The sequence below is a fragment of the Clupea harengus genome, chromosome 5 (genome assembly GCF_900700415.2).
Source record: "Clupea harengus chromosome 5, Ch_v2.0.2, whole genome shotgun sequence".
Lineage (NCBI taxonomy): Eukaryota > Metazoa > Chordata > Actinopteri > Clupeiformes > Clupeidae > Clupea > Clupea harengus.
Genome location: NC_045156.1, coordinates 13,021,150 through 13,043,739, shown reverse-complemented (window position 1 = coordinate 13,043,739; position 22,590 = coordinate 13,021,150). Strand labels below are relative to the sequence as shown.

General features: G+C 41.8%; 3 protein-coding genes across 3 annotated transcripts; 2 read left to right on the top strand and 1 right to left on the bottom strand.

The window, feature by feature from the left end:
- The first annotated feature begins 2,359 nt into the window (after window positions 1–2,359).
- Window positions 2,360–5,277, top strand: rplp2 (ribosomal protein, large P2). The gene is made up of 5 exons (XM_012835914.2): window positions 2,360–2,468; window positions 3,156–3,279; window positions 3,539–3,587; window positions 4,747–4,854; window positions 5,153–5,277. The coding sequence occupies exons 2-5, from the start codon at window positions 3,157–3,159 to the stop codon at window positions 5,227–5,229; spliced, it is 357 nt and encodes a 118-aa protein (XP_012691368.1). The 5' UTR covers window positions 2,360–2,468; window position 3,156; the 3' UTR covers window positions 5,230–5,277.
- Window positions 5,278–5,410: 133 nt separating this feature from the next.
- LOC105907097 lies at window positions 5,411–9,012 on the top strand. The gene is made up of 5 exons (XM_012835378.3): window positions 5,411–6,074; window positions 6,488–6,781; window positions 7,263–7,395; window positions 7,726–8,037; window positions 8,329–9,012. Exons 1-5 carry the CDS (start codon window positions 6,053–6,055, stop codon window positions 8,918–8,920), a joined length of 1,353 nt encoding a protein of 450 aa, XP_012690832.1. The 5' UTR covers window positions 5,411–6,052; the 3' UTR covers window positions 8,921–9,012.
- Window positions 9,013–10,424: 1,412 nt separating this feature from the next.
- LOC116220518 (F-actin-monooxygenase Mical) lies at window positions 10,425–14,478 on the bottom strand. The gene is made up of 6 exons (XM_031567767.2): window positions 14,310–14,478; window positions 12,772–13,712; window positions 12,324–12,476; window positions 11,678–11,748; window positions 11,000–11,314; window positions 10,425–10,759 (listed from the first exon to the last, which is right to left on the bottom strand). The coding sequence occupies exons 2-6, from the start codon at window positions 13,709–13,711 to the stop codon at window positions 10,604–10,606; spliced, it is 1,635 nt and encodes a 544-aa protein (XP_031423627.1). The 5' UTR covers window position 13,712; window positions 14,310–14,478; the 3' UTR covers window positions 10,425–10,603.
- Window positions 14,479–22,590: the final 8,112 nt, after the last annotated feature.

Genomic DNA, 22,590 nt, shown 5'->3' with positions numbered 1-22,590 from the left:
GTGACCTACTTCCTCACGCAAGAGGAAGGAGAAGAATTAATTGAACTATAATGTCAGCAGGATCTGGTGATTAACAAGTGATTAACACTGATATAATGTTAAGAAGCAACTGCATTCTACTGTATACATTCATTGTCAGTGTACGATTCAACTCAATCGATTGTATGACTCACTGCTAATTAAAATATCTTTTTTAAATCCAAGAGGAAGTTTAAGGCTTCCAGACATGAGGTCCTTATTTGACAGATGTGCACAGCGGGTCATTACAAGCAACAAAGGGCATTGTGTAAAGCTATTTTGATTACTAGGGCACTTTATTTGGTAATTTCATAACATGTGCAAAGACTTCAGCGCCTTCAAAGGTGGACCGATGCCTCATTGGGGTCTGTGTGTCTGATCAAAATGATAGTTGTTGCACGTAAAGTGTTTTGAGAAAGGCACTTTCTTCTTTGAAATGAAATCAACTAAGAGGGGTAGAAGTAACAAAAATGAAAATCTTAATTAATGACACCCCTCATATTCAATGTCTGGCAGGCGCATCTAATCTTATCTCTACACAGTTTGACAGCATAACATTGACCACTTAGTTACTCAATTGACTGATTAACTCAACCAAATATTATTACTGTTTCCTGAAAATGATTAAATTATAGCAAGTCACTCGATCAACTGTAGTTGTGCGATTATTGCTTTTCTTTCGTTCTTCTGTTGGAATGTGGCTGGGACTGTTTTGCCATTAAACTGTGAGTATTTAGTTACTATGTGAAAATGCTTTGAGGACAACATTGATGTTTTCGATTTATCGATTGATAAAGGTGTGTTCTTTTCTCCACCGCCTAAGCAGTGACATTACAACTCATGATGCTTGAACCACTTACATTGAAACACGCTTAGGCTAATACCACAAACACAACTTTAAACTTTTTGAGCCATTTTGAAACTCAACAGCCAAAATATACCACAAACCTTATTGATGTCTTTGAAGAGGACAGAGTACTGCGTGGAAAATGCAGGCTACTACATGAGGGATGGAGAGCAAGGCGGCTAAGACTGGATATCTTGCACTAGATTAGCAAAATCCACTTCCCGTGTTGGTAACATAACCAATATTTTTGTATAAGAAGAACAAGGATGAACTTATAAGATATTAATTGATTTATTTACATTTACATTTACATTTAGTCATTTAGCAGACGCTTTTGTCCAAAGGGAGAGAACAGTCAAGCTAGGAGCAATAAAAAAAAAGACGGGACTGCGGCAACCACCGTTACTTTTTGAAATTGGAAGGGGTGTATTAGGACGACCAGGTCTTAGAAAATGGGCGGGGTGCCACACAGGTAACACGTTCTGATTGAGTAAGGGTCAGACAGTGGGGTTAAATCTAATTGGCTGTAGGGGTCAACCAAAAAAAGATAGGTGGGAGGTGACAGGTAACTTTAAAAAGGGTGAGTGCACTAATATTGAGATGAGATTCATCCTTGGGACATCTTCTTATTGTGGCCTAAATACTGCAATAAAATGGGTGAGAGCAACGCATCTGAGCTTTTGACTTCTGATTGAGACGGTCGTAGGGAATCTGCGAATCTGCGAATCTGTGACAAACACGACACCAACATTTTCACTCTAACTGAATGTTACCCCATGGTGTTGTTGCCATGGCTACCACAGGCACAGCTCATTCATGTTCTTGTGTTATGGCCAAAACTGTCTTTTTGCCTTATTTCAGCCAAATTACAAGTTTGTAAAAAAAAAAAAAGGTAACGTTTTTCTTTTGCCATTTTTGTCTGAGCGGACCAAATGTGTGTTTGACCATAAGCTGTGTAGTTAGGTTTATACACCTTTGTACTTTGTATGATGATGTAGCTTTAGCTAGTGCCCAGAGGCATTATCTTGATAAAGCAGAGTGGACAATACACCCCATGAATGTTCTCCCTTGAGCTGCCCTCTTCCCTGGATATCAGACAGATTATTCTCTCTCACGTGCACACTTTCTTTACTATTTTCTTAACAGAGATATATTTTTGAGATTGCTTCCCATATCAAGTGTAATGCCAGGAGAATGTCTCCAAATATTTTGAAGCGTGTCTAAAATTCAACTTTAGGAAGATGCTGCATTTCCATGTCAAAATAATTTCCTGGCAAGCCAAATATCACCCTTTATTGACTCAGTCTGCCTTGGACATCATATCTAGTTAACAGGGGCGACTAGAGGAAACCAGTCTATGTCAGTAACAAATTAACTAAGTGCTGAAAAACTAAAACAAACTTCAGTGGTAAGTCACTACCAGTGGTCAACTCGCTGCTGCCTCTAGTGGCGCTCTACCTTTTGATGAGCAGGCATGTTGAAAACAATGACCAATCGGATCATTTGAAGGAAACCTCTTTGAAGACGTCACTTCCACAGCAAACCCTCTCCCATCCGGAAATCGCAAGCGTGACCGTCGTTTCGTGTCTGTAATAGGCTTAAAGTAAGTTTATTCTTACTAATTTGTGGTTGAAGCATGTGTTATCCATTAATGAATTAATACTGAACCTGAAATGTTATATTAATAATCTAATTTTTAGTTTGAGATAGGTATAGTCTTCAAACACACGATGTCTCAACAGCTTAGGAGTGACAAACACCATTTTGTTCGTCCTCAGTTACCTTTGGAGCTCAATATTAAATACTGGTTGGAAAAAATAAAGAAATGCGTCAAGTAATACATTCTATGTTGACCTGCAATGTTTGTATATATAAATGCTTTAGCACTTTTCATGTACACCCTAACGTTAGGTGTCTCAAATTGGCTAGTTAGGCAGCTCGCTAACGATAGCTGTACTAGATAGATATGCTTACAGTATTGGACAAGACCTTATAAGGCGGACTGAAGTAGACAGGCGGTCCTTACCTCTTCACGTCATCAATCAGATTGCACGTTGCTAACTCTTGCATGACCGGAGTTTGACGTTGTTGTTTACATGTTATGTGCATATTCAATGACAGGTTGATCTTATATAAGTCCCTAGCTGAGTTTACTAGCAGTTTGATATGCCAGGCTAATGATTTTGTGTGCACCTAGCCAGTTAAGAGAGTATCACATAATTTTCCACGATAATGTGTAGTGTTGAGTCAATTTCAGTCATCCTAAATATTGTCATCCCCCTCCTGACAGAATGCGTTACGTGGCCGCTTACCTCCTGGCAGTGCTCGGTGGCAACGCCAGCCCCTCCTCCAAGGATATCAAGCACATCCTCGGGAGTGTTGGGATAGAGGCCGATGATGAGCGTCTTGACAAGGTAAACTTCAAGGTTGTAACCCGGTTTTTATTTCGACCTCGTGTGCACCAGGGCCGACAATCTACACCAAATATAAATATGAAAGCAGCTTAATATTATTTCTCCCAAATTCTGTGCACAATTCATGTCTAGCCATTGGCATGCAGAATCGATAGTTCACAGCCTAATACAGTGGCTGATAATAATTATCTATGGTTAACTGTTAACTATGTTAAATTACTGTGTTGTGCACTGTTTCATGGCTAAATTGTTTCAACAGGTTATCGGTGAACTGAATGGAAAAGACATCAATGAAGTCATGAACGCAGGTAAGAACGTGTCACAGATGTGTTGGACATTGACAAGTTTCCTTTGTCAGTTATGACCATTAGATGTCAAATATGTGTAATAAATCTGTCATTAGCATATGGTCAGCCATGGCTCGTCCATCTGGGCAGGTGGGGCAGTGCCCTACCAAAAATGAATCCACTCTAAAATATAGATCCTGAAAATAAATGTTTATTGAATTAAATGCTGAAAAGTAGTGAAGCCTTTTTCTTTAGTGGTATGTTTATAAGTTGCGAAACAACTCTTTGGTGTTTAAATATTTGCATATGAGGTTCACCTCACACATAACTTGCCTCTTAGGTTTCTTAGGAAGTCCCTGCCCCCAGCAGTTAGATCTACGATATTAATATTAGTCTGCAGGCCTAGGCCTATCACCGTGGTAGTCATCGCGTGTATCATCCAACAACCAACACATTAGAGTTTCAAATTCAAGAAAGAAGCCCCAGTGGTGTTAAATGCCCACTGTGGCAAATAAGATCTTTATTTTGTGGTAGTGTATAGAAAGGGTAGGCATGGCTTTTTACAAACTGTTGAAAACGTAGCTGCTGGCGTAATTTGTTTGATGGCTGAGGCTGATGGATGGTTTTGAGAGGGCTGTGTGTTTTATTTTTAAATTTTTATATATATTAAATAAGAAAATGTATCAATTTAGGATTCAATTTGGCGTTTTGCAAAAGCCCCTAGCTAAACCACCAGAAGTGGAAAAAATATGTACATCAACACACAAACATCTGTTGAAAAACCACATTTAGCGTTTGACAATATGCCTTACAAAACACCTGCGACCCTGGAACTTAAATTATTCGCATAGGTGTTGCTAATCAATATTTGAGTAACACCCAATGGCCAAATGAAGCAAGAACACATAGCATTCTGTTTAGCAGCGCATATGTTTGTGCCGCGTGTTGCTAAATGTCAAACTTGTGTTCGATTAAACTTGGAAGCCCCACTTATTCCTCTGGTCACAAGCTACATATGAGGAAGAAACCTATGACGCCAAACCTTCTGCCTTTCCATTTTCATTTGTACTGAAAATGTTCTTTCCCATTCCTTTCATTTTTATTTAGATCAACAGGTTCCACATTCTAATGACATCAGTGGTGGGTAGTGATCTCAGTCTGGTGTCTTCCTGTTTTTCAGGTCTCTCAAAGTTAACCTCCGTGCCAGCAGGTGGTGCTGTCGTGGCCACTGCCGCAGCTGCAGCTTCAGGTGGAGGTGGAGCTTCTGCAGCTGGGGAAACCCCTGCCGGTCAGAATCACCATGTTTACCTTTCTTTTACGACCACTGAGTTTGCTTGTCTTTCATATTTGCATATGAATGATTAAGAGAGTATTACTGAAGATGTGTATGTCAATATTGAAGATCAGAAAGTGTAGTAAATGAGATTGATAATAGGCATCCACATTTTATCAGGTGGATAAAATTGTATTCTTTTTTTTTGCAAGATTATTGTGTGAATACTTGGCAGTATTTTAGGCAATACTTGTGTGAATAATTGGCAGTGTTTTAGATTAGTCATGAGCTGATTTTTTTTTCTTCTCCACAGCGGAAGAGAAAAAGGAGGAGAAGAAAGAGGAATCAGAGGAGTCGGATGAAGACATGGGATTCGGGCTCTTTGATTAATCTCTCTTTTTTGATAAAAAATAAAAAACAAAAATAGGAAACTTCAAACTGTCTCTTGCCACTTTTATTTATTTATTCATGATTGTTTTTGCAGATTAGATGAATCTGCTGATATGATGAATTAGTCTGTAATAAGTATTGGAGGCCATATTACCTTTTTATTGTGACCCTAAACTTAAAAGCATACAAGTTATAAATGATAATTATTAACTTTTGTTGCATAACATGGGTTTTATGCGTAGGTAGTGCATTAGATGCCTCATGGAGGTCAATCTAAAAGGTAACGTTACATGTTCTAGAGAGGAGCTGTGGTGTTTATTGGATATCAGTTTCTAATTCAATAATATGTTCGACAGCTTTGTACGGTTTGCGTTTGCAGACTATTGGATAGGTGGTAGTGGTGGGAGTGCAGATCTAATGTTCAGGTTGTAGGGCCTGCAAGTTGTCCTCAAAAACGGGTCACAGTTATCTTGGTTATCTGGTTATCTTTTATCTGTCCGAATCTGTATAGAAACCGCAACCAGCCCCAGAATAGCAGCACAGCGGAGAACAAGGAATCGTTCCTCTTAAGTGAGTACTTAATGTGCCCAGGCCACTGCATTCATGTCGTTAATCAGCTGTCCTGCGACATGCTGTACCAAAATAGACAGGCCTTGCGACACGGCATGCCCTTGGCAACGGAGAGGTACACTGACCACTGCAGTGCCCATCGCCCCTGAGCACAAAGCCTGCCCTCACCAGACAGACAGCAGTCGAAAGGCAGGCGACACTCACGGTGCCAGCGGACCTCTTCTCCTGTCTCCTCGTGCCCTCTCCCAGGACAATGAAGTACAGAAACTACACAGGCGAGTAACAGACACTGAACTGGTCTTCTGTGTTCACAACAAACATTGTAACCTTCTTACATAACTCAAAAACAATGTTATGAATCTACTATAATAACCATTGGCATGTAGATACTGTTAGTCGAACTAAAATCACCGTCTGATCAGACCATAAATAGAAAGCGATTGCTGTAACTATCCTCAATACCTTTTGTGATGGCTTTATGGAATACAAATTTCTATTTATGTACTGAAATAAGAATGTTCCGTGATCCAACTTTCCCACAAGTATACTTTAAGGGTGGTTGCCGAGCAAACAGGACAGATTTTCTCAAGCATATTTCATGTCTCCCATCCCCTGGTTTGTAAGAGACTGAACGTGTGTGTTCCACAGACCATATAAATGTAAGAGACTGAACGTGTGTGTTCCACAGACCATATCAAATCCCCAGCAGCGCTGATCAGGCATCTGCACTCCTGTGTCTTTTTGGATGGAGAGATGGATCTACAAGGACCCCTGGAAGAGGAGGTGGAGGTGGGGGAGCAGGAGGAGAGGGAGGAGGTGAAAGACAAGCACACAGTAGGAGACACTGATCGCCCCCCAGAGGGAGTGGAAATGGACTTCGGTGTGCCACAGGAGTGCTACTGCGGTCTGAAGGACCTGCCCCGGAGGGTCTCTGCCCTGGAGCGGTCCTTGTACCTCAGCCTGCCGTCCTGGGTACATGCAGGTGTGTGCTCTACCCTCTCACTGCTATGTGCCAGCCTGGGTACATGCAGGTGTGTGCCAGCCTGGTTACATGCAGGTGTGTGCCAGCCTGGGTACATGCAGGTGTGTCCCAGCCTGGGTCCATGTAGGTGTGTGTGCTACCCTCTCATGTTTGTGGCACACTGGGCAACCATCCACCACCTCTGCCCTCATTTCAGTGCCTGCCAGGTCTCCCCTGAGATGTAGCGCAACATGTGCCATATCTCTTTCTCTGATGAATTGGCACATTATACCCCAAGTACTATATACATATTAAGCATATTGCATTCAAGTATATGTTTATTTGAAGTGGAATAGCGGGGGGGAAGGAATTGTTACACTAACATACTACATAAACACTTTATGTTTATGGTTTAATGGTTAATATGGTTTAAACTACAACTAAAAGCTTTGAATTTGAATACAGATGACCACGTTTCCCTTGTTTTTATGTGTCACTTCAGCCTTGTTTTTTAACTTCTTTGGGCACGTGGGCAAGTCAAGTCTGCCAGACCTTTCCCTCCCAATGCGACTGATGTCCTATCTCCTGCTCCCTTACACGCTACCTGCCGCCGCCATCTTCCACCTCAACTACAGGTGATGGCTGCTTTCTCACTCTTCTATTAGAAGTCTATGACTAGCAACATTTCAGATAACGGTCACTATAAGACAAGTAAGACTGCATTTTAAGGTGAGACTTCATACAAGTGATCGAGTACGTTCTTAAAATGAAGACCCAACAATACGTTGATAATGAATTCTCCTTGTGCTCCACGGTCCTTCATTCTTCATTCCAACAGAGTTTAATATTCATATCACTGTGTGCTTCAGCAGATATCTACGGCATGTGTCTGACTAAAAAGCATGTACCACCAACCTGCAATAGATGTAAATGGCGGATAATGTATCTTTGCTTGTACTCTAAAGATTCATGTGCTTGGCACACTGGGAGAAAACCAATTTGCTAAAGTGGTTCAGAGGAGTCCAAGAGAAAGACCATTGGCAGAGGTGGAACAGAACATTCACGGAGAAATCCCATTGGCTGATCTGGATCACAGGGCTCCAGGTGAATGCCCATTGGCCGATGTGGATCACAGGGCTCCAGGAGAATGCCCATTGGCCGATGTGGATCACAGGGCTCCAGGAGAAAGCCCATTGGCTGTGGCGGGACGTGAGGCTGGTTGTGCGATTTCTCCTCAGAGCCTCTGTCTCCAGTCTAAAGACAGTCCTGCCCACCAGGTGAGGCCTCCTCGTCATTCTAAGCACAGTCTTATCACATTCCTGGCTCTGACACAAGTGAAATGCTGTTTCCATTCTGACTCCTGCCAAATGCAGTGCATGTTAATCTGAGCATGTTTTTTTTTTCTTTCAGTCCCAGCTTGCAGACAGCCTCGGCTCCTCCCATTTTAATTGCCAAACCGACACAATTTCCGAGCTAGTTATGGCTTGCTTTGTGTCTTGAAAACTCATTGCCATTTACGTTCCTTTTTTTCTCCGTCGTCTTGAGTCTCACTTCTGTCTTCATTCCAGGTTGCCCTCTCTTCGATTTTCTTCGCTGCGTTTCCCAGCCGTGAGGCTCCGGTCGCTCCAGTCCATCCTTCTCCCGTCACTCCTGTCCCCATCTCTGTGTTCTGTCTCTTTCCCCGCTCTTTCTCTTTTGCTGCGGATTCTCCCCTTACGGTGCCTCAGCTTCGGATCAGCACCACAGACAGAACCCGTCCCAGCGAGGGGGACCGTCCTGAGGCATCGCCGTTCTGTGCTGCGGTTCCACCTCTCCACCACCTCCAGTTCGTCCACCTCTGACTCCGTGGACGCTGCCTCGTACGCCCCCTCCCCCCCTGAGCCCTCCAGGGCTGTCTCCTTCCTCTTCAACCTGCAGCTGGAGGTGAAGGAGCAACCAGACCTGGACATCTACCCTGCACCTCCTCTGCTGCCTGCTCCTCCAGAGCTCAGCTCAGAGGAGGAGGTGGAGGACGAGGGCCTCTGCTCCCCCTACATCTCCTTCCTGGCTGTCAAAGAGGAGGACGGGAGAGACGAGGACAGTGATGTGGAGGATGTGTGGGATAGCTCCTCTTCACGGTCCTCCAGTGATTTCTCTCACCAGCGAGCAGTCTCCGAATAGTGAATGATTACATGAACATAACAGCGCTGAAGAAGCACTTCTGGCATATTCAAAACTAAGACACAATAAACACCCCTCTGCCTAAATTTGAATATTATGTGTGTACATTGTTTCCCTTTCGTTTAAAGAAACACCAAGCAGAATGAGGAACACATTTGAGACATTGATTTGCAGTGTTAAGAGGTGCTTTTCACAAAATGGAGAAATACAATGTCACAATTACCATCACAAGCGGAAAAAAACAGATTTGATATTATTCTTTTATTTGTACATTCTGTCGTTGCTCATCACTGTCTGATTGTTTTTGTTTGTTTCAGTTTACCATCACACACTTAGTCATAATCACTGGGAAAAAATTGTTTTCATATTATTCTTTCATTTGTACATTCTGTCGTTGCTCATCACCGCCTGATTGTTATTGTCTGTTTCAGTCTAACAGGGGAGCCAAACATTGCACAAGAGGTTGCCCGAGGGACAGGCGTCTATGACAACCTGCCAGTTCAGATGTGTTTCATGTCATAGAAATATGGGATGTGCTGTGGAGGTTTTCTCTTAACTGGAAATACAGTGGTATGCTGTGATATAACCTGACAATCTAGCACATGAGTGACACGAATGGGGTGAACATTTGAATTTTAGCCATTGTGGGTTCGATGTGGGGGAACTTGTAGAGAAATCTGTGATTGCAAAAACAGAGCCAGTGATTGTTTTAGGTCTTATTGTGGACATAGGTGTTGGATTTCAGGTGCTGTGTTTGCCAGGTTGGAGTGTAACCTTTCACACAACCACACAAAAGGCTTATGAGAATCATTACGGTGATTTGCGTTCTACCATGGGTGTGCTCCCACCCCACATGCGAACACTACCAAGCCAGCTTCCTCTGAGAGTAACTGATAGAGATAATTTCTTAATGTTAATGACTTAAGAATATTTTAATCAAGTGCCTTGCTAATTACCTTGTATGAATCATGTGCTTATGTAAGCAGGAACATGGTTTTTCTGTGTTTCTGTTTGTGTGTTTGTGTGTAACTGATTATTAAGTGCCGACGCCATGTAGTCTGCATATGTTTGGGTGAGCTCAGAGGTGATAAGAAGGGTCGAACTGTGCTTGTTCAACCCTGCGTAAAACTGACATCCTTGCATCTCAGGAAGCGCAGTTGGTATGACACAAAAGTACTTTTAGTCGAGCGTGGCCATTCTTGCTGACGTTAGAAACAATTATGGCGTTAGAGTTAGATAAATTGGATAAATTCTAAGTATATAAACCCTGTGCGATGTTAGGGAAATTGCTTCACTTTCATCCCGATTGCAATTGTTGTTTGTAATAAATATACTGATCTTCAGCTCTGGAGTCCTGAGATAACTTGAATGTGAATTTTCACCTAACAGTAACTTCATTCATTCATTCATTCATTCATTAGTTACAGTATTTAGTTAGTTAGTTATACCTTAGTTCATCAACTTTTGTTTATGGGTAACATACCAACTTGAACATGAGATTTAATGAAGTAGAAAAAATATATATTTATTGACTTACAGGATATGTATGCCAGCATACATATACACAATTATTCACATTTTAAAAGTATATAAATTAGGGAGTAATGCATACTGCATCTAAAATCTTGGATTTTCAAACAGTATTTTCACCAAATTGATATTTGATGGTTGTCGAACATTAGGTCATAACTCATAGCTGTTAAAGTGCTGGATTTGCTGAGCTTCATCAGGCATCCTTGTTCTTAGTGAAGGTTTAGGTTCTTCAGCCTTCCCCAGACCATGTTCCTCAGGTTCTCCGCTCTCTACCAGGAGGGAATTCCCATAGTTTATCCCAATTTCCTGAAAGAAAATAAAAAGAACATGTTTTTCTTTACTTATAGATAATAACCATGGAGCTTGTTGACTCTAGTTGCAATAACAGATATGTATTTCTACATGTTTACCTAAAACCGAACAAACTGTTTAGGTCAAAAAACTTCTTTAGTGCAGACCAGTTTGTCAAGCTTTTTACTATGTCATGTGACAAGTGAGTCACCAGTGTGTCTGTTAACAGATCATTTAAGAGAAATCATGCCTCACCATCGACCCCTTCCAGGCCGTTCTCATCATCAGCGGACTCGTGGGCTCGACCTCGGGCTGGGCCTCGTAGGTGAAGCGCTCCTGCAGGTAGCATTTCCCGTGGCCCATGATGTGGCTCGGGCTCTGGCGGGACAGGCCGGCCAGCCGGGCAGTGAAGTCCAGGGTGAAGGCCAGCCTGACTAGCTCCGGCGCCACCACCGGGTCCTGGGCGGGCTCTGCGGGTATCTCGGACAGCACATACTGGTCAGCCAGCTGCTGGAAGGAGCCGTATGTGAGCCCCTGGAAGAAGTTACTGAGGCTGGGACTCTCCTTCATCTGAGAGGAGGAGGAGGAGGAGGAGGAAGGACGAGGAAGGACAGGGTAAGTATTAGTCTAGAGATGGCTCAGTAAAAGATCAGACACATCCCCTTAACTGCAGTTTCTAACTTCACCTAATCTGTTTTGATTCAACTGGTGAGGGTAGTATGAATGTAATAAATCAGTAAGGTTGTAGTGGCACTCAACCATACTTTCTTTCTAACAACTTTCTCTGTCTTATCAATTTATCAATAACAGAGTCATAAAATTCAAAAATGAATAGCAAATATTATAAGAACGACATAGATGTAAACACCTTCTACAACTATAGCATTAGCAGCTCTTCATTTGAATCTGCTGTAGCATTTTAGAAACACAAACCTTTGCATCCATGAAATCCCCTTCCTGTTTGATTAGAGCTATAAGCCTCTCTGTCAACTCATCTGTTGACACTGTGAAGAGAGAAAAAAAGACAATTTTCACTAACTTTTACACAACACCTGTGCTGTTATAGGACAGAAATGCACAGACAAGACATAGGGGAAGTCAAGTATAGCAGCCTGTGCAGGTATAGAAATGTAGGTTATCTCCATTATTTGTTCTTCATACGCTGGTGAACTCAGTGCAGTGCAAACATCTCTCACTACTCACACCCGTCCTGATGGAATGTTGCACAAGCAGGAACATGTTGTGTTAGCGCTGGCTGACTCATTAAGTGTTTCCGTATTCAGGACTTTTTACACGTCTCAGATGTGAGCATTTTCTTTTTAACTCTGCGGTTATGGATATGAGTCTCAACGATGTTTATGGCGCAGTTTTACAAGCCACGGCTCCTGCATGTGGAACGTGAACGACGAGGAGCTCAAGGCTATAATGATGAGGTAAATATTCCCAGAACAATACTGTATCACACAAAGCCATAAATACTCCTGTAATGTAACATTCAAACAGTGTATCACACAAAGCCATAAATGTTGACATAATAATAATGTAACAGAGTGTAACACACAAAACCATAAATACTCACAGCTTTGACTGTCCAGTGTGTCAGTGGGTGGTACGTCTGGAGGAACCACCACCTGCTCATCAGAAGGACTATCCATCACCTCAGTCACAATCCTCTTCAGCTCATCAGACACGTTCTCGTAGTATGAGTCTGTGGGCTCCACTCTCTCGATGGCTGAAATTAAAGCACATGCGTCTCTCATTCAGTAACATTACATTCAACTGGTGTGCAGAGAAGGTACAGAGGTGTGGGCATCACTTTAGTCCATTGACAATGTATCAGTTATGGAGGATGCAGTCAAATCCTCAGTGTCCCTAGGGTAAATAATGCCTTTGTATATAAGAAGGCTCTCCATGAGAGAGAACGAATGATAGAAAGATATCACGCATTTCTGCAATAAAGACAAATGATCCACTTGCGGTGGTGTCATGAGGGTCAGTTTGATGTTGGTCAATAACAGCACCCCTACCTTCCACTATGGACAGGCGCCTGTCCTTCTTCTGAGAGAGTCTCCTTATTAGGGAACGCCGTCTCCTGGAGGACTTCCTGCGGCGCGTGACTTCCTCTCCCTCGGAGAAGGGTTTGGAGATGGAGAGGCACGTGGCCTCTGGGGGCTGGGGGGGGCACACCGTTCTCACAGGGCTGAGGTCACGTTCGTCCGTGTCGCTGTCACCCCGTGAGAAGAAGCCAACTATGCTCCTCCAGATGGAGGACTTCTTGCCCTTCTTTCTCCTCTGTTTTTTCTTCTTCTGCTTCTCCGTGGAGGACTCTAGGCCTGAGGCCATGGTGTCGTGGTCCTCTGCTGGTCTGTCATCAGAAGGAGCTGGCTTGCCCTTCTTGCTCTCACGTTTTTTCTTCTTCGGCTTCTCCGTGGAGGACTCTAGGTCTGAGGGCATGGTGTCATGGTACTCTGTTGGTCTGTCATCAGAAGGAGCTGGCTTGCCCTTCTTGCTCTCACGTTTTTTCTTCTTCGGCTTCTCCGTGGAGGACTCTAGGTCTGAGGGCATGGTGTCATGGTACTCTGTTGGTCTGTCATCAGAAGGAGCTGGCTTGACCACCAAAGAAGGTTTGGAGAGTTTGCTGGGCCTCTTGCTCTTGTCCCTGAAGCTCATCCACTTCTTCCTCAGCGTGCTCTTCTTTGGATCGCTGTTTTTTTCGCTTACAGGGTTGTAACTGTATGCCATGTCCACTGGCAGGTGCAGAGACGTGTCACTGGAGTGCCTGCGATCCCTCTTGTTCCTCTCCGCCAGGCTGATCCACTTGCGGTGCTCCCTGGCGGGTCTCCCGTCATTGAGTGGGCTGTCATTGAGGCTCAGGCTGCGTTTCACATACACCTCTAGCAGACGGGAGGGTCGCCCCACAAACAGCAGCTGTGGGTCAGGAGCGCTGTTCTGATCTGTCCCAGACATTCTGATGAAACACAAAGGGGACAGCAACAACACAATCACTTATTTGTCAATCACTTTAAACAAGTGTCTGTCAGAGAGACCGATGCCCTGGGCATGGCATGACACAGCCAAAGAGCATTAGATATGAAGCATGCATTAGTAGGCCACATACATATGTAATACACACACATCCACACACACACCAAATGTAATAACATTAATATCTACATTTGTTCAGCAATGATGAGAAATGAGACGACAGTTAAAATTACAAATTTCCGGTTGCCAATCTTCCACCTATAAATACAAGCTTCTTTGTAACTGGTTTCTGTTGCTGAACCAAAGAAAGAACCATAGGGAGACTATTATTTTGACACCAAACAACATGTAGCCTTAACGCACGGATCTCATTTAAGTGTGAGTAACTTAATGGTGCCTCACTGAGCTCCTAACTCACAGCTTACATTCTGCACAATTCCTTTCATTTCAGACTTTTCGCTACACGTTAAAACGTTTTTTTTTTCGCTACACGTTTTAAATCCGAGTCGAAAAAACATAAAATAGGCATATATTCTTATATAACTTATATAACTTGTAATAACATAATACTGTGTCCCACCTTTTTCTCGTCTTCTCTCTTTCACCTTCCTTCCTCGATATCTGTTTATCTTGCTATGCTTGCTATGTGGTTGACGCAAGCACAACTTGACACGGACTGAGCTTGAAGTTCACCTGCTCAACAGGTATGCCTCTCGCTACACCTCTGTACCAAGTTTGGACATACCCCGCACTGAAGGCACGCCCTCTGATGGTTAGATTTTCACTTTTTCATTTAGGAGAAGGAGGCGTAGGAGAAGCTCGCCGTAGTGCGCATGTGAGAAAGAGATGTCACGTCCCAGGTGAGCAGCAGGTCAGCTGATAACATGCTCTCTATTGCTGGTTGTTTACGGTTTCTGTTGAAGAGGCTTTACAGGAAGGAAATACACGGATAATGCTCACACGCACAGTATACCAGCCTCTTGGATTTTTTCCGGTCCATTCGTACGCCCATCGAGTGGAAAGTTAGCTCTGTTGTCATGTGACTTTTAATAAACAGTTTCATAAGCCATTTCCCATAAATCCTTTCCTGGAAATCCTTAGCATAGGTAAAGACTGATACATTTTTTATCTCTAGGGACATAATCTGTCTCATTAGTGTCTCATTTGTGGAGTGTAAACCTTTCAAAAAATTATATAAAAGCTAGGCAAAGCTAGTAAATACACAATTAACTAATGAGGCCATTCACTGACATAACTCTGTAGGGTACTTTATTAAACTCTAACATTTTTATTTAACACTGACTCACTGGCTCTCTCCTATGTACAAATCACTACTATACTTAATGATGTATGATGCGTCACCTTGTTTTTGTGGTACTGCTCATAATCCACCTGACCCACAAGGTGTCATTAGGAAAGGTTTTTGTCCTAATGTACTGACACATGACACGAGGCAGGGGACATGCTTCACTGACTCATTTAATAATAAGCAGTGTTTATACTCAGTCTGATCAGCTCTGCCCAGATCAGTGATCAGCCTCAGGTCACGACACACAAGTGGGGCCACGGGGAGGATACTTCAGCTGAAGCCACTCATCAGTTTGTTACATTAACTTTGATTGATCATCATTATTATAGCTAAATAATAGATTTATTCATAGTAAACGTATCGATTAATTATATCTGTGGTTGGCCCTTCTGACTGTTATCTTCCTCATTGTGTCCTTTTTTCTCTCAATTTTACAAATTTTTACCAAGCATTTTCAGCCAATGATTTGAATTATTAATTCTTAATGTCTAATTCCTTTTAGATTTCTTTAGTAGATTGTCATATTTTGCATTGCTCTTTTTTCACTGTGTTTTGATCCCACACAATAAATCATTCTTACTTGGCCTTACTTGACTTGGTGTCTGGGATTCCCCTCCAGCTCTCATTGTGATTGGTTAGACTGCTCTTATCGCTTCCTCTCCAGCTTTCCCCATTCCTGAGGACTATCATAAACCTGCCTAAAGACCACAGGCTTCCCCCAGCACTGCGATGACTCACAGGGCACTAAAGGACCATGTTGCATGAAGGCTACTGTATAGTGAAAGTCAAAAACGTATGTGCATCTCTCCTATTATTCTCTTTGATATTTACTGTGGTACTGTGGTCTGTAGTGGCTCTGTAACACATGTGTATGTGCTTGTAACCCCCCCCCCCCCTCCATGAAATTCGCTGTATAAGTGAAGTTTGATTTGCGCTAACTTCCTCAGTAGACATTCTGTCATATTGTCAGAGACTAGGTAGCGACTGGAGAAACCTGAAAGAGAGACTAGAGTCACTTAATTTGCATGGCCCCACATAGACTATCTGCAGATGCTCAGATTAGATATTATCTAGCTGTTAGATAGAAAACCATCTGTTGAAATTCTGTTAACTACAAGTTATGGTTAGGTGTTGTGGTTCAGGTGATGTTCAGCACATTAAAGTATGTGCACCATCCAAAGTAAGTGTTACCGAAACTAGCCTTTTCATAGTGTGGCACTGAGGCCTACAGGTTTTTACAGCTTAATTTGTTTATTGTCTTTATCATTTTACTCTTTATGGTTTTACAACTGAGCCTACCCCTGTAGAGTCTCCTTGTGTTTTCTGAAGCGTTGCTAGGTTATTTGTATTGCATTGCTTCAGTATATTCTCCTCTTTAGCTCAATATGAGAATACTATTTAAAATACTAAATATAGGAAAGCATAACCCCTTATGGTGTTAGATTCCAAATCTTGATGTGTATCAACCACTAGAGGTCAGAAAAGCACAATAAAGAACAAAGTGGGTAATACGCGTTAACTTAACCTCTTGCCATCTCTCCGCTGCCTGGCAGACAGTCATGTAACCCTGTTATAAACTCTGGTTGTTTGTCTTTTCATACCTATTAGATTGTCTCAGTTGTATGAACCAAGACTTTCAAGACCAGCTGTTAACAACATTTAGTTGTTTTAATGTATGCCATAATTCAAAGACATTATATTATAGACAAAAAAAATATGAGCTATGAGCCAGGACATAAAGACATAGACAAAACTTCATCCATCCGTTTCAAAGAGTTGCATGATTATGCTGCTTCCAGCACTCATACAGAGTAGGAACTAGGGGATTATGCTGCTTCCAGCACTCATACAGAGTAGGAACTAGGGGATTATGCTGCTTCAAGCACTCATACAGAGTAGGAACTAGGGGATTATGCTGCTTCAAGCACTCATACAGAGTAGGAACTAGGGGATTATGCTGCTTCCAGCACTCATACAGAGTAGGAACTAGGGGATTATGCTGCTTCCAGCACTCATACAGAGTAGGAACTAGGGGACGTGACCTGCCTGGCAGAGGAACAAATTACATAACAGACAGCAGTGTTTATTAATTTACCTTTAGGGAAATGGCTGTGGATTGCGTGAGGGGGGGGGGGGGGGGGGGGGGGGGGGATACTTACTGCAGTATCAAACAATTATGATGGAGGCAGGTGTGGAAATCTGTGTAGAAATAGACACCCTCTTTCTCCTCTCACTGTGTAAGAAAATGTTCATGAGACTTAGACGGTCAAAATACTGTAAGCGATATAGAGAGGACAAAGAGTAGGCCTTTCATGACTGATCCCAGACTGAATGGGGCTGAACCTTCACCACCGATAACACGCCTTTCAGCAGTTATATGCTCAAGAGTGTGACTTCATTAAGGAACTGGTATACATATAAGGCAACTGGAATATATTGCTCAAACAGTGCACATTTTCCAGCTCTTGTTCATGTTGAAGGATTACCGTTCAGTGTCATGGAAACAACTCTTCAGATATATACTATATATATCTGTTCTTGTCTGGTATGTAATTCAATATATTTGTCAGACAGTCCAAAGAAGTCCCCTAACAGTATGTACTGCTGCGGTGATGTCACCTCCTGGCATGTAAAAAAGGGGAGGTGATTCATGGCAGAACAGGTTATTCAGAGGAACGCCTGTAATTACACAGACCTCTCACAAGGGGGCAGCTTAGGTAAGAGAGAGCAGTTCGACAGTAAGGGCCTTGTATGCACTAGAAGTCATTCAAATCTCATCCAGTTACACATATTTGCACCCCTGCATCTCATCTCTTTTGTTCACATTGAGATGCACCCTTCATGATATCATATTTGGTGAGCACATCAGGACTTCAAATTCTGCTTCCCTTCTTTTGCACTCCAGAGCCCTTGAATACTTACATACCTAACTAATAACCTATTGTTGCTAGTCTGCTGCCACAGAAGTAAGCACTTCAAGGTAGACTTGCAAGGGCGCAAGGGCACAAGTGTGCATATTGGGTCAAGGAAAAGCTTTCATGATACTCATCTGATACCAGAGGGGACCTAGACAGTGGCTGAGTAACATACTGTAAGCTTCCGAGTGAGATCTTAAATGAGCCTACATGGTGTTAAATTGGCTGTATACACCTCTGTGATGCTGGTGGAGAGGGCACTGTGTTGGTATTGATTAGCTGTCAGCTGTGTTCCTGTCCTGTGTTCCTGTGGTAGCCCTGTTCTTTTATGGTAAGGCACCAGCGTAGCCCAAGCTTAACAAGCCCTGAATGTATTTATTTGATGGTGCTGCTGTTTTCTTGCGTGTCACTTTTGATCTGTTGGAGCGGTTGGTCTAAATGGGCTCTATCGGCCTCCAGTAGAGCCCCACCAGTGTGGCCTTGGCGTGATGTATGGCCACAGGCCCGAAAACAGCACAGTGTGAACAGCCAGCAGCTGAAGGTCATCCATTCTCACTTGCACTTGTGTAGTAGGGTGTTGATTTAGAAGCATTTACAGGCAAATCACAAGGTCAGGGTGGCCTCTTACTTGATAAGTGACAAATGACTGCGTTCATGGAAGCGCTCGGCAGCACGGCAGCCAGGGCTCAGACCACAGAGGGGATGAGCTGACACTCTCCGAGACGCAAACGCAATTCATTTATATCAATTTGCACTCGGAAAACAGCTTCTGCCAGAGGCAAAATGAATACGTCAATCCTAAGTGTATCGGAGAACATTAGGCTAATCCCATCAGTGTTCGCTCAGCGCTCTGCACCAGTCAGAGGACTCTCTAGAGGAAGGCATGAAGAGTGATGTAAGCACTGCCACAGCCAAGGCCCAAGGAGAGGGTGCGGCATGAAACCGGTTCTTGAGAAGTATGTCTTTCAGATCCAACTTCACACTATTAGTATTGTACAGCTTTATCATTGCTGTCATTCTTGGTCCCTTGTGTGGTCTGACACCCAGACAGAAGGAGAGGAAGTGAAAGAGCGAGAGAAAGAGAGAGAGAGAGAGAGAGAGAGAGAGAGGGGGGAGGTAGAAGGAGAGAGAGAGGTAGAAGGAGAGAAAGAGAGAGAGAGGAAGAGGGAAAGAAACACTGTGTTTTCCAAAGTGAGTGCATTAATCCTCCGCCGTATCAAAAATGGCCTTAGAGTCTTCCCTTTTGCACTCTGGCTGTCCAATTTATTTCCTTGAAGTTTGTTCTATTGTTTATTTAATGTTTATTACGTTTTCTTAACATTTAATGTTAAGTTTTCTTAACATTACTGTTTTTCTCGATTGCTTTGGCACATTTTTCCATTCACTTCACTCCATCCTTTACTTTTTCAAAACAGCTCACACACAGCCCTTAACAGAAGATGAAATAACCAAAACATTATTTGATGTTTGCAGAATGACACCACCTTCTCAAAACCCATCAAAACCTACAATTTGTGCTCAATTTTCTCATTTATTTAACAATGGATAACAAAATTCAAACTACAGCTATCGATATAAACCTATGAAACCATCACGTCAACTTGTGTGCAACACCCTCACAGTTTTAACTATTTTACCACTGACAACATACTACAATTTGGGTTTTGTACTGAGCACTCTTACTTAGGGAATATACTGTCAGAAAGTATTTGAAATCTGAAAATTTGTATACAGTAAAATATTGTAGTTCTGTTTTTGTATTGCTAAATACTATAAAATATATTATAAACAAGGACCTGTCAACACCATTGATTTTACATTTGTTCTCCTGTGTACAAAATGGCAAAGATTCTGACACAAAAATATTTATTGCAGTCATTTTTCCACATTACATTGGATACTGTAAGAAGTCAAAATGACAGGTTTCAATATACAGTAAAAAGGTAAAATCTGTTCTGCAGTGAACATTCTCCCCCTGCCACCAGTGTGGGCCAGTATGTTGATTCTGTAAAAATAGTGCAATAGGCTGTAAATACTGTAAATATACAGTAATCAGAATTCTACCGTATATGTTGTAAATTACTTTAGTGAAACTACGGTACTACATTGTATTGTGGCAACACACTTTACAAAAGTATAGAAATGGTTGTTGCCAAGAGTGCAAATACAATGAAACACAGTACAGTAAATTGACTGTAAAGGCCAGCAAAGTGTCATTGTCATTGCCGAATGTACAAGCAATTGATGCCACAGTATGACGGCTCAGGATTGGCTGAACCCTTTGGCCAGCCTCTCTCATGGAGAGGTCATGATTGACTACGTGATCAATGACTGTTGCCCTAATTTCATTAGAGCATCTTACACGAATGCCACGTCCCCTCACAGGGGCCCCTCTACCTCTACCACGGCCGCTTCCTTGTCCTCGTCCTAGTCCTTGCTGAGGTTGTTGGTGGCGGCCTCCTCGATCCATGCTTGGTATCAAAATCAATCTATTGACCTCGTTTAGAGGTTGAGAACTACTTGATTAGTTGTGCACAGAGAGTTCACACAGGTGCTGACGATATTTAGAATATAGAGAGCAGTTTCAGTAGGCTGCTACTAAGTGTCTGCAATGTGTTGACATGGTTATTCAATTAGGTTTTGTGTCTTTCTTTGAGAAGTGTGTCAACTGTTCTGTAAAGTGTGTTAAAACTCAAAGAAATTTGTATGAAAGCAATGAGAAATAGTTAACCCATTCGCCAGAGAAGACTCTTGCTGTGCAAAGAAGATGTGAGCATAGATGACCCGTGACCAATGATTCGCTAAATGTGTAAAAAGCAATCGAGAAAAACTGTAATATTACCCAAATATTATTGGGTAAATCTTTGTGTTTAATTTTCATAGAATTTACCTCTACCGACCAACACTTTTTGCAGTGTAGAGTAAAGTATCTGTATTCATCCAAGAAAATGCAATATAATTCATCTATTTGACACTATACTCACTGCTCTCTGAGAAGCTCATCAGATAATCAGAAGTATCTTTCTGTTTTGTCATATCTTCTTCTTCCTGTTTTGTCATACCTTCTTACAGTTTTTCTCAATTGCTTACACACATTTTTTGAAAGCATACCTCATTTTCTCAAAACTCTAAACACAAATCCAAAAACCACACACACAAAGTGCAAAACCCTACATATCGCCTGCAAAATGCTACTTTGCCTTCAAAACAATGTTATGTCTCCTCAAAATGGTATTTTGTGTTAAAATGACACGCAGACCATCATATGAGTAGACATTTCTAAGAACCAATTGAACACAATGGAAAACCAGTATGAAGGCCTTATCAGGCTCTTGCACTCCTCTGACTATACCCACTCTAGTGGACATATCTTACTTACTGTGAACAGGAGACTGCATTAGTCAATATGGTTGTGGAAAATAATGCTATAACAATCAAACAAATACAAAATGTTGTTGACTGTACTGGCCTATTTTCTATTGTTTGTTCTGTGCAAATCATTTACACATCCAGTTGCTGTGATGTATAGGCTACAGCACTTTTAGAAAAAATAAAGAAATATTTTTGTTGTTACCATATATTTGTGTGTTGTTTTATATTTCAGTAAAAACATTATACAGTTATATTTTACAACAGAAGTAAGCGTACAGTAACACTGAACATGAAAAAGCATAATACTCCTGATAAGGCCTTCATAATGGTGTTTTCCCATTCATAGTAGTGTTTTCCTTTTAGCACATCAGTGTTCAATAGGTGCTTAGAAGTGTCTACTCATATGATGGTCTGTGTGTGTCATTTGAGCACAAAATACCATTTTGAGGAGACATAACGTTGTTTTGAAGGCAAAGTAGCATTTTGCAGGAGATATGTAGGGTTTTGCATTTTGTGTGTGTGGTTATGGGATTTGTGTTTAGAGTTTTGAGAAAATTAAAATGTGCGTAAGCAATTGAGAAAAACTGTAATAACCTTCAATGTGCACAGGCTGGTGGAAGAGAGATAAGGATGAAATATTTCTATTCACAGAAATACTCGCACATTACAGAGGAAAATATATAACTTCATTGGTCATTAATCAATGTTTTGAATTATAGATTACTGTAGTGTTGCATTGAAAAAAAGAGAAAAAACACACACAGACAAACACTTCTTTGGACTGTAGTAATAAAGTTTGTAATATTACAGTAAACAAATAATTCTAAAATGCTGCAATATGTTTCATTACAGCCATATGTAAAAATTGCACGTGTTACTGCACTACTACATTACAACAAAAAGGCATGAATATGTTACGCATTTACTGCAGTATTTCCAATGCAGTAAATTACATACATCAACACAAGATACAATCTATCAAAGTACTGTAATACCACTAGAAGTCTGCTGTAGCCCTACAGTAATGCTGATCCATTCTGTCCTCTGCATTTGGTGTCAAACTTTTACATGTTTGAACTTCGCATTTACGGTAACAATCTCCTCTGCATTGCATCTTGGAAATACGTCAATCCAAGCCAAGTATCTGAAGACAGTGTTCATATGTCGGTTTGCCTCTCAAAATAGATGTCCCAATTGAGTGTGGCAAATTTACTGTAATTGCATTCTTCAATCACTGTCTTTCACTGATAGCCTATGACTTACAT